The sequence below is a fragment of the Sinohyriopsis cumingii genome, chromosome 7 (assembly GCF_028554795.1).
Source record: "Sinohyriopsis cumingii isolate HCF-2022 chromosome 7, ASM2855479v2, whole genome shotgun sequence".
Taxonomy (NCBI): Eukaryota; Metazoa; Mollusca; class Bivalvia; order Unionida; family Unionidae; genus Sinohyriopsis; species Sinohyriopsis cumingii.
The window spans coordinates 40,102,502-40,115,058 of NC_142967.1; the positions used below are offsets into that span (position 1 = coordinate 40,102,502).

At 32.6% G+C, this 12,557-nt stretch overlaps 1 protein-coding gene across 2 annotated transcripts in view; it reads right to left on the minus strand.

The window, feature by feature from the left end:
• LOC149795075 (cilia- and flagella-associated protein 46-like) overlaps positions 1-12,557 on the minus strand; it is a 218,449-nt gene that overhangs the window by 79,668 nt on the left and 126,224 nt on the right. For both annotated transcript variants that reach the window (XM_089964780.1, XM_089964779.1), the window contains 4 exons: positions 11,913-11,963; positions 5,915-6,106; positions 3,387-3,556; positions 459-683 (listed from right to left, as the gene is read on the minus strand). In XM_089964780.1, coding sequence (XP_089820906.1) covers positions 459-683; positions 3,387-3,556; positions 5,915-6,106; positions 11,913-11,963 — 638 coding nt within the window. The remainder of the gene's footprint in view (positions 1-458; positions 684-3,386; positions 3,557-5,914; positions 6,107-11,912; positions 11,964-12,557) is intronic.

Consider the following 12,557-nt stretch of genomic DNA (forward strand, 5'->3'; position numbering starts at 1 on the left):
TAAATCTGCTCAGTCTTAGCTGTAGTGTACATATAGCACAGCAGTAAACCAACCTGATGATGTTATGAACCATTCAAGGTTCTTCCCATGTTTTCATATCAATCATTTATCACTACAGTAATGGTGGTGCCATATACAGATTAAACAGGCTAAATTTTCTGAAGCTTACACTAAAGTATTTCCAAAAACATGAGATTGTCCAAACTTCATTTACAATGTTTATATTAAAAAATTTAATGTATAGTAACTAATAAAGAATGAACACTTTCTTGAACCTAAAATTCCTAGAATTGTCATCTGATAATTTTTTTAAACAATACTCACAGAATTGTTAAATAACCTGTCTAATGTTGAAATTGTGGTCACTTACATTTCTATTGCTTTTATCTTCTACAATCGGCAAATTTTAACAAATTAAAAATCTCTTTTACTGAAATGACATGGAGTCATCATCTTACCTCATCAGGAATATCATACACAGCCCAGTCTTCAGTTGTAGAGGGGAGAACATCCAGTGGACCTTTTCTTTTGGGTTTCTCTTTAACTGGGGCTGCCTCTTTTTCCTTACCCCCAGGCTTCTTCTTGGCTGATCCCTTCGCACCTGTGGCTCCTGGCACCTCAGCAGGGGGTGGGGGGTTCTTAGCTATTTCCTTCATAGTAGGACCAGATTGTTGGACTGTAGTCTGAAGAAAATTGACTTGTTGGTAATGTCAACTACCCAGAGGTGATACTTTGTAATGAATTTAATTTTGTTTTCAACATTGCTCAGGACAAGATTTGTGTTTGCAAAATGTATTTAAACATACATGTCCCCTACCCACAAGTACAGACTGAAAACATAAAGGTTTCAAAATGTATAATAAATCTAACATAATGGCATAAACATCTGAGCTGGTTATATCCACAAATTAATACAAACACCATTTGTTGACCAATATATCTTAAAGTCTTTAACCAAAATTGGGGTTTTGTTTAATTGTGTTAAAAAATGCTTGGAAAAAAAATAATATAATTCCTACAAATCCAAGAATGAGTAAAAAAAATTGAAACATAACCGTACTGGCCTAATTCTCATCAGGTTACATACACATGGACACGGGTAACCTATATAAGGATACAAAATATGCTGACAAAATCATTGGATTGGTCAACACTGAGTGGTTTTGTGCAATCCTGCTTAAAAATATCTTCAATAGAAGGACATATGGATGAATGCACACATGGATGGTCATTATAAAAAAACGATGTCCCTCTGCAAGCAATGGGAACGATAAAAAAAGCTGAAAATTCCAGTTTTCCTGGCTTTTATTGTTGTAGGGTTTAACGCCATTTTTCAGCACACGATAGGCTATACATGGCGGCCAGTATTAATGGTGGAGGAAGAACCCGGGAAAAACCCAGAAAGAACCACCGACCCATGAGAAGCTACTGGCAAGCTTTCTCACATACCCACATTAGCCAAATACGAGACTCGAACCCATGCAGACAGAGGTGAGGTGGCAGTGATCCATAATGGATAGCACTTTAGACCACTCAGGGCCCCAGTTTTTCTGGCAAGTAAGATGCTATATTTAGCTCTGGTATTCACCACCATTCCTCCTGGCAATTGTAACCCCGAACTAATGTTTTTAGAGAAAAGTCTTAAGGATATAACAAAATGCATAAAACTTGGTTGTTTCATTCACTAATACTGTTATCTTAGCATTTTAAAGCAATCATAATATTTCAATGTAAACAACAAGAGTGCTTATTGTCATTTTCTGGTTTCTAGAAAATCCATTTTCAGTGAAGGGATAGGATCTTTGCATAACACACATATAAAAGCACACAATATGCATCTAGAATATTTTTCATTTCTAGTTCTAATATTTCTCAAAAAATTGAAGAAAAATAATTGAAATATAACAAATGGCTTTTAAATTTGAAAACACAGTGAATAGTTTAAAAGATTGTAATATTTTTGTACAAATCATATAAATACAGATAACAGAAACTCCTGTCTGGTTTTAAATGCAAAGATGATAACAGTGTTTGTAGCCCATGTGACAAAAAGGTTATAAATTATAAATTAATGAATAATATTGTGCATTTTTTAAAATATTCTTCAGGTTGTTATGTTTTGTTTTTTTTTTAAATTTTAAGTTGGAAGAGAGGTACAAACAGCTGGGAGTGGGGTGGGGATCTTGAATAATATAGCATGCATAACTGGTTTCCGTGTACATTCAACCATTGCAAATTTCCAATAATCAATGCATATACGCCTATTCATTGAACGACTACAGCAAGAATAATTAACAATCAACACATGATTTCAGCATGCATATAACTTTACTTCAGATTTTGTGAATATCGAAAGAAACGTGTGAAAACTACTACACTAATCATTACGCAAAGTGCAGAGAACGACTTGTGTTTGTGAACTTGCTTTTCCATAATGGTAAAATATTTTTATAAAAAATAGGAAATAAATAACGAGATAATAAACAAACACCATACCCATGAAAACCCGAGAACTAAGTGCAGTAGGCCTGCAATGGTCATGAGTCACTTTTATTAACTTTTTTAAAAGCTGTAAGCATGTACAATTTCATACCCTTTCAATTTCCAGCTAATAAAGCGGACATTATTTACTGGTTAAATGATTGCGTCTAATAACACCGACAAGCCCAGCAAACATGTTGGTGGCTTTTGTTTTTTATGTTTATTAAACTGTGAGAATCTTTTATCAGCCACTGCATTGTCTGCTGCTTGGTTGTGTATGCAGCTAAAGAAGAAACACATGCTGGCTATTGTTTGAGCAACGACTGTATACAGAATTAATTGAAGACAATCATAAAGATGACTTACTGACTTTACTCATGGACCAGTAATAAGTAACATTTCTGATAATGTTTATTTTGGCATAATACTTCAAGAACCTGGTGATAATGTTAAATTTCAGAAGCTACGCCATGATCATGTTATATTAAAAATCATACGCGATCTCTCTTCCCCAAAATGATAATAAATGTTTTGCGCACTATTTCTCTACTTACAAAAAAAATATTTTTTCCCGGTACGAGAAAAATACACATAAATGCATTTAAAATTTTAATAAATTTTGTATACACTATTTCATGTACTTTGAACAAAAAACATTTTTTCATGTGCGAATGTATGAAATTTCAGGAGCAATGCCATGACCGCGTTATATCTGAATTCACTTTACAGAGGGGCACATTATAGCAGGGTTGTAGTGTGTGTGTGTGTGTGTCTATATATATATATATATATATATATATATATATATATATATATATATATATATTCATATTCATAATGCTTTCAGGTAAAAAAAAAAAAGAAGTTAGGAATTTTAAAAGCTTTAACCTGACTGGTTCACTCACCTGCCAGAGTCTGATGAGGCACGCATGGGCCAGGAGTAGGTAATCCTTGTAGAACTGAGAGCTGGGACCCAAGATCTCTGCGAGGAGAACATAGACACGAAGTAATGTATCCAAGATTCGCACGTTCTTTACATCATGGATCACCATGCTTGGGTTTAATGGCAACACACCTAGAAAAATACCATTTCTATATTATACTCAACATTATCAAAGAAAAGTTTCACAAATAATTTTAACTTAAAAGAATAATATACAAAATATCATACACTAGACAGATCATTTATTTGCAAAATCAAATTTGATTATGCCAGGAATATGACACTCTTAAGTAAGTTAGAGAAATCTTATTTCAGATAATTAGTCAAAAGTATGATTTACAGCATTCTATCATCTGCAAATTACTGTATCAATGCATTTTACTTCTGCAAGTTACTGTGTCAATGAATGATGTACAAATCACTGTCAATGCATTTTCCAAAATGCAAATTTTACTTTGTCAATGCATTTTCTGAATGCAAACTATTCTCTCAATGCATTTCCCTTATGTAAATTACTGTGTCAGTACATTTTCCTAATGGTAAACTATTGTGTCAGTACATTTTCCTAATGCCAATTAATGTGTCAGTGCATTTACCTAATGCAAATTACTGTGTCAATGCATTTTCCAAAATGCAAATTACTGTGTCAATGCATTTACCTGATGCAAATTACTGTGTTGTTATGCATATTTGATTTCATTTATATTTGATCTAATTTAATTGTTTGTAAGTTTTATATTTTTTAAAATTCCATTACATGCTATTATAATGTAATTTTATTTACAGGAATTTTAAATTTTCCAGAAATGAGTTTGACCTGACTGTTTTTTGGTGAACACCAAACATTAGAACTTTGTATCTTAATGCTGACCTAGTTCCTGACCTTGATACAGAATTAGTAAGAGTTGAGCTTTTTAAATTCTTTTTATTTTATTCATTCTTAAAGTGTGATTTATAGGATGTAATCGAGGTTGTACATTGGTGTACATGACTTTAGACATGTAAACAGCCTCTATTTCAAAATTCTAGTTTTACCAGAATTGCATTGTAGTCAGATTTTATAGTGGTGTTTTGAGAGATAATCTGAGTCTGGCTTTTAAACACTTTGACATCAAGGTGTTTGTTTTTGTTGTGACCAGTTGGAGTTAAATTTTAATTTTTGTTAAAATTATTTGGATTCTAAGAGATTAAATCTTTTCCCAGGGAATATTTAATTGCTCATACAATCCTGGACAAAGACATTTATTAAAATTTTATTTGGAATTCAAAACGGAAATATTACTTTCTGCAGTTCAACAAACAACTGTAAACACATCAGTACTATGCTGGTTACAGTATACTTCATCACCTTCCATTGTGGAATTTCGTCAGGACTCGAACTCAAATTCATTAGAGCATTTTCTTACTAGGACTTTTATTTTTTAATTCTTGGATTATTCTTGGATTATTTTTAGATTTGATTCTTAAAACTGCAAGTTCTTTTCCTCATCTTTACCTTGTTTTTTCTAGAGAAATAAATCACTTAAATTTTACAAAGCTTGTTGTCCTCACTTTTTTCTTGTTACTGTTTATGAGAGCCTAAACAACAGTGTCATTGCATTTCCCTAATGCAAATTACAGTGTCAATGCATTTTCCTATAGCAAATTACTGTGTCAATGCAATTCCTTAATGCAGATTACTGTGCCAATACACTTTCCTACTTCAAATTATTGTGTCAATGCATTTTCCTACAGCAAATTACCATGCATTTTCCTACTGCTTGTATCAATTTGTAAGAAAATATTACATGCAAAACTTGATTCATCAATAATAGTTATTTCAAAGGGAAAGATCTCTGCAAGGAAACAGGCTTTGAATTGCATAAACATCTCTATCCTCTCTTTCTATGAATTGCATTTTTTGTACTCTGCTTAACAATTTAGCTATGAACAAAGTGTAGATGAAAATTCACATAACCAATGATGAGTGAGGCATACACAGATTCTTTCAGCTATACAAGACAGTAAAAGTTTGTGTAAAAGTCAATTCATAACATTTTTTACTTAATTTTTACTACCTTTTAAATTATACTTTGAACAGACGTGAAATTATATGTTAAATTTGTTAATCAATTATCTAAGAGGAAATTACATCATAATTTGTTAAAGGCCATTCAAAGACCAAAAAATTAAACATGATACAATATTTAAACAAATTAAAATGATATGAAACAGCAATATAAAGCTGCAATAAATAAAACGACACATGAAAAAGTGTTGACAATTAGCATAAGGGAATTAAATCAATGGAAACATGAAAAAGTTTTGACAATTAGCGTAAGGGAATTAAATCAATGGAAACATGAAAAAGTTTTGACAATTAGCGTAAGGGAATTAAATCAATGGAAACATGAAAAAGTGTTGACAATTAGCGTAAGGGAATTAAATCAATGGAAACATGAAAAAGTGTTGACAATTAGCCTAAGGGAAAGATCAAGCTGATTTATGTACCAATGACAGCTTCTTTAGCAATAGGTATAATGCCTTCCATGTTCATCTCACTCTCTGTCTCACTAGTTTCACTCTTTGTGTCAGTTGGTTTCCCCATGGGGTCTGGTGTTTTCTTGACCTGAAGATCTGGAGTTGGTGACTTCTTCGCTTTGGGTCCCTTGACAGGTGGACCCTTCTTTAAGTCCTTCTTACCTAGAAAAAAATATTAATAATATACCATCCAATATTAATGTATCAAATGTGTCCAGTAAATTAAAAAATGTTCTTGAGTGCAATTGTTTTTGCAACTTGAGCAAAGAAATTAAATTAGCAAAATCATTATTAATTGTAAATACTTTGAAGCAATGCTGTATATATTAGGTCAATAACTTTTTCATGAAAAAATGTCATATTCAAACATTTGCTGAATGTACTTAATTTTCAAAATACTGATTATTAAAACATTAAGTAAAACTTTGATAACTCAAAGACCATTATAGAAAACTTTGATAACTCTACCAACATTGTAGAATCTTTTGATAACTGAAATACCATTAGAGAAAAATTTCATAATTTAAATACCCTTAAAGAGGGTAGCTCACTAAGTACTGTGACACTTTTTCCATAAAGTCCTATTTGGTGAAAAAAGGGAACAAAAAGAAAATCAAACATATTTTGTGCACAGGTTAGAAGAAAAACAGTATGGAGTTAATTTATATGTCAATAAAGCATGGTTTGCACACAAAAACTCAAATGTATGATATATTTCTAGTGACTTCATCAAACCCAGTAAATAATATATTTAGTTATTTTCTTACTCTATGCTCAACCATTCTACAGGCACTGCATATCACTAATTCCATTAATATTTTCTTACCCTATACCCAACCAGGCACTGCACATGACTAATTCCATTTATATTTTCTTACCATATACCCAACCATCTCACAGGAAAATTAATAATTACATTCATATTTTCTTACATATATCCAACCATCTTACAGGAAAATTAATAATTACATTCATATTTTCTTACCATATACCCAACCAAAACAAATTCCAGTCATACTTTATTTATTTCCTAACTATATACCCACCCTATCTACAGGCACATCAATGATTAAATTCTATATTTTCTTACCAATATACCAAACCAACAATAATTCCATTCATATTTTCTTACCATATACCCAGCAAGAACAATAATTCCATTCATACTTTATTTATTTTAATTCAATATACCCAGCTATTCTAAAGGCACATTAATAATTCCATTAATATTTTCTTACCATGTACCCAACCAAAACAAGAAATTCTATTCTTACTTTATTTATTTTATTACAATATACCCAACCATTCTACAAGCATCAATAATTCCATTCATCTTTTCTTACCATATACCCAACTACAACAACAACAATAATTCCATTTATACTTTATTTTCTTACATATACCCAACCAAAACAATAATTCCATTCATAATTTATTTTTTTCTTACCATATATCCATCCAAAACATTAAATCCATTCACAATTTATATAATTTCTTACTATATACCAAACCATTCTATGGCATTTATTATATAATGCCACTTTAATTAAAATTTGTTTTTCATCATACAATTGCCTTAACCTTTCCCCACTAAAGTAGTTACCTAGAACTACAGCTACAAAAGCACCAGGAATGGGTTATGTATAATTGACACATATATATACCTAGTTTGAAAGAAAGTCATAGTACATGGCAGTGAAAATCAAAACATACTTTTAGCTGTTATATTAATGCACCTTGAAATTGTGGCCATCTGATTTCATTTGAAAAGAATTCTTACCTTGCATGCAAACTAAATATTTAATTTAAAACATATAATCTCACCTTAAAAACAAATCAAACAGAAAGAGCAAAGGTATGTGAATGACACACTATATGCTCATCCCATACTCTACTATGGAGATCACTGAAATTTTGCACAGAAACCAATTTTCTTCTTTCAGTCACAATGATCTTCAAACATTTGACCCCCAAATCAATTGAGTTCTTCCTTCTTACCAAAACTGCCCACCCTCCACAAGTTTGGTAACCACGGATGATGAAGACTTAAGGTATTGTGCTGAAACCATTTTTCTTCTTTAGGTCAGTGACCTTGACCTTTGAACTTTTGATCCCAAAATTGATATGGGTTTTTCCTTATGCCAAGTGCAAACAGTCAACAAAGTCTGGTAATTATAGATTTTAGCCAACCTGAGTTATTGTGTGCAAATGAAATTATTAACTGAAAGGTAGACATATGGACAATACCATAAACCACCACTGAAAAGAACCATAAATGATCAATAAGTAAAAAGTAATTGTACCATAACAAAACCTAGCCCAACTATGGAAATTAAACTTATTCCAAACCTGATGTAGCCCTCTGCATAATTTCTGAAACAGCCAGCACATGCATGTTATTGTCATGGAGATAATTATGTCACCTGGCCAAAATTTCATGAACTAGTCTTATGAATCGATTCTAGACTTAAGATATCTTATTGTTTAAGTCAGACTCACATGTAATCCAATCTGACTACTGGATTTTAGGCTTGAGGCCAGACTTACATTTAATCCAATCAGACTACTGGATTCTAGGCTTCAGGTCAGATTTACATTTAATCCAATCAGACTACTGGATCCTAGGCTTCAGGTCAGATTTACATTTAAGCCAATCAGACTACTGGATTTTAGGCTTCAGGTCAGATTTACATTTAATCCAATCAGACTACTGGATTCTAGGCTTGAGGCCAGACTTACATTTAATCCAATCATACTACTTGATTATAAGCTTGAGGTCAGACTTACATTTAATCCAATCAGACTACTATATTCTAGGTTTACGGCCAGATTTACATTTAATCCAATCAGACTACTGGATTTTAGGCTTGAGGCCAGATTTACATTTAATCCAATCAGACTACTGGATCCTGGGCTTCTGGTCAGATTTACATTTAATCCAATCTGACTATTGGATCCTAGGTTTCAGGTTAGACTTACCTTTTATTGTTGGTTAAATGGATTTGTACAGTAAACAGATTGCTGGATAAATGGATTTGCACAGTAGTAAACATATTGTTGGATAAATGGGTCTGTACAGTAGTAAACAGATTGTTAGATAAATTGATTTGTACAGTAGTAAACAGATTATTGGATAAATGGATTTGTACAGTAGTCAACAGATTGTTGGGTAAATGGATTTGTACAGTAGTAAACAGATTGCTGGATAAATGGATTTGCACAGTAGTAAACATATTGTTGGATAAATGGGTTTGTACAGTAGTAAATAGATTGTTGGATAAATGGATTTGTATATTAGTAAACAGATTGTTGTGTAATTGGATTTGTACATTAGTAAACAGATTGTTGGGTAAATGGATTTATACAGTAGTAAACATAGTGTTGGATATATGGGTTCATACAGAAGTAAACAGATTATTGGATAAATGGATTTGTATAGTAGTAAACATATTGTTGGATAAATGGATTTGTACAGTAGTAAACAGATTATTGGGTAAATGAATTTGTACATTAGTAAACATATTGTTAGATAAATGGATTTGCACAGGAATAATCAGATTGTTGGATAAATGGCTTTGTACAGTAGTAAACAGATTGTTAGATAAATGGATTTGTACAGGAGTAAACAGATTGTTGGATAAATGGCTCTGTACAGTAGTAAACATATAGTTAGATAAATGGATTTGCACAGGAGTAAACAGATTGTTGGATAAATGGTTCTGCACAGTAGTAAACATAGTGTTGGATATATGGGTTTGTACAGAAGTAAACAGATTATTGGATAAATGGATTTGCACAGTAGTAAACAGATTGTTGGATAAATGGTTCTGTACTGTAGCAAACAGATTGTTAGAGAAATGGATTTGCACAGGAGTAAACATATTGTTGGATAAATGGCTTTGTACAGTATAAAACAGTTGTAAAATTGAGTTTGTGCAGGATTAAACAGTTGTTGGACAAATGAGTATGTACATTATTAAACAGATTATTGGATAAATTGGTTTGTACATTAGTAAACAGATTGTAGACTTATATTGTTTGAATTCATTTTGTGTTCTTGCATTGAAACAACCGTCAAGATAAATGAATGTAAGAAAGATGACAGTAACATAAATGAGGGGCCCCAGGTGGCTGAGTGGTCTAAAGCATTCGCCTTTACCTATCAGTGTCATCTCACCTCTGACTACATGGGTTTGATTTTTGGGTTTGGCCAATGCAATGTGGGTATGTGAGTAAGCGTGCCAGTAGTTTCCTGTGGGTTGGTGGTTTTTTCTTGGGTTTTTCTGCCACCAGTTATACCAACATAATTGTTTAAAAATGGAGTTGCACCCTAAACAACAACAACAGTAAAATAGATATAGCAAAGACTTTACTATCGGGTATTGCCAACTTATACACAATGATATTAAATTTGAATGCCAGGAAAATGTAAGTTTAGAAGAATAATAAGTTTACTGGAGGAATCCAAAATCACAGAAAAAGGTAATTTATCTCCCTGGTTTAACTCATAACTGTTCAAAGTATTTCAACTGAACTTGGTAGAAAAGTGAAGCAACCTGCATGGAGGTATATTTTCATACTTAGAACTTTCTGCATATAAGGAAATACTTTTGTTTCATTATCACAGAGTAATGTATAGTGCATAAAATGACAATTCTATACCAAACATTACCAGATAAACCAGTATGCATATTAACAGTACTTAACACTGGATATTTACCATAAGTAGTATACATATTGACAGTAATAGACAATAGGGTACTAGCATTGTATATTTACCATAAGTAGTATACAAACTGACAGTAACAGACAATAGGGTATTAGCATTGTATATTTACCATAAGCAATATACAAATTGACAGTAATAGACAATAAGGTACTAGCATTGTATATTTACCATAAGCAGTATATAATTGACAGTACTAGAAAATAGGGTACTAGCATAAGTTGAACAACAATTGTGATGGATGGACCCTTTCACTCTATATTTGCCTATCAGTCTCACTCAACATCTGCCCATCTCTCTCACTCTATATTTGCCTGTCCCTCTCAAACTATGTTTGACTGAAACTCTTAATCTATATTTGCCTGTCCCTCTCACTCTTCATTTGTCTGTCCCTCTCACTCTTCATTTGTCTGTCCCTCTCACTCTATATTTGCCTGTATCTCTTACTCTATATTTACCTCTCCCTCTCAATCTATATTTGTCTGTCCCTCTCAATCTATATTTGCCTGTCCCTCTCAATCTATATTTGTCTGTCCCTCTCAATCTATATTTGCCTGTCCCTCTCAATCTATATTTACCTGTCCCTCTCAATCTATATTTGCCTGTCCCTCTCAATCTATATTTGTCTGTCCCTCTCAATCTATATTTGCCTGTCTTGCCTGCCCCTCTCAATCTACATTTACCTGTCCCTCTCAATCTATATTCGCCTGTCTTGCCTGTCCCTCTCAATCTATATTTGCCTGTCCCTCTCAATCTATATTTACCTGTCCCTCTCAATCTATATTTACCTGTCCCTCTCAATCTATATTTGCCTGTCTTGCCTGTCCCCCTCACTCTATATTTGCCTGTCCCTCTCAATCTATATTTTTTGTCTGTCTTTCTCACTTTATACTTGCCTGTCTCACTCACTCTATATCTGCCTCATACATTTTCAGCTTTTATTGCCTTATTTAAACTAGGCCAATGCTCCCCCTTTTTTTTAAAAAACTGCTAGGCAGGTCTCTTGACTATATCATCAGAGAAATATGGGTGTAAGGGTAGTAACTGCATTATGAAGAGCAGACAACTGCAGGTCAAGGGAGACAATTTATTCTACTACAGTGGCACATAAATCATGCAAAAAAGAGATAACAAAAACCTAAAAACTGAGTATGGTGGATACATCCAAGAAGTGTGTGTGTATAAGAAACCAGGGTCAGATTAAAGGATTAATGGATAACTATGGTCACATGACTATCCTACCTTTTGCAGCTTTGGCAGCTTCAGCTGCAGCAGCAGCAGCAGCTTTCTCAGCTGTTCGCATAAACAAAGAAATTATATATAACATTAGCCAATCATACACAAATCTTATCTGAATGAATCTCTTAGCTTTAAAAATAAAATGATTTTATAAAAATAAGCTTCTCTGAGATAATGCTATATTACAGAAAGCGTTAATTCCCATAGCATGGCAAAATATGAAAGCTTTAACATGCATACAGAGAAATGTGGCAACTCCCACAGCATGGCAAATTATGCATGCTATAACATGCATATGTGGAAGATTATCAGCACTTCATATACCCAGCTATGGACAAAAGAACATACATGCAAATAAAAGAATATGTGATGACAAATCTATACATGCAATAACTCAGAAAATTCAAAATTATCTAAAATTTTAACTGCAGTTAATTAACACTGATGAGGCACATATACTGTATATAATGTAGATGACTACACAAACTGTTTATATGTAAATTTAGTCAAAGACTGTTCCATAGTATGTATGTGAATATGAAAAATAAGGCATTGCTAAATTAGTTTAGTTACAATGGAAATCATTATAAACTGATTTTATCAATCAGACCTTACATAGAATTCAATGGAATTTTAGCCTGGATAAAG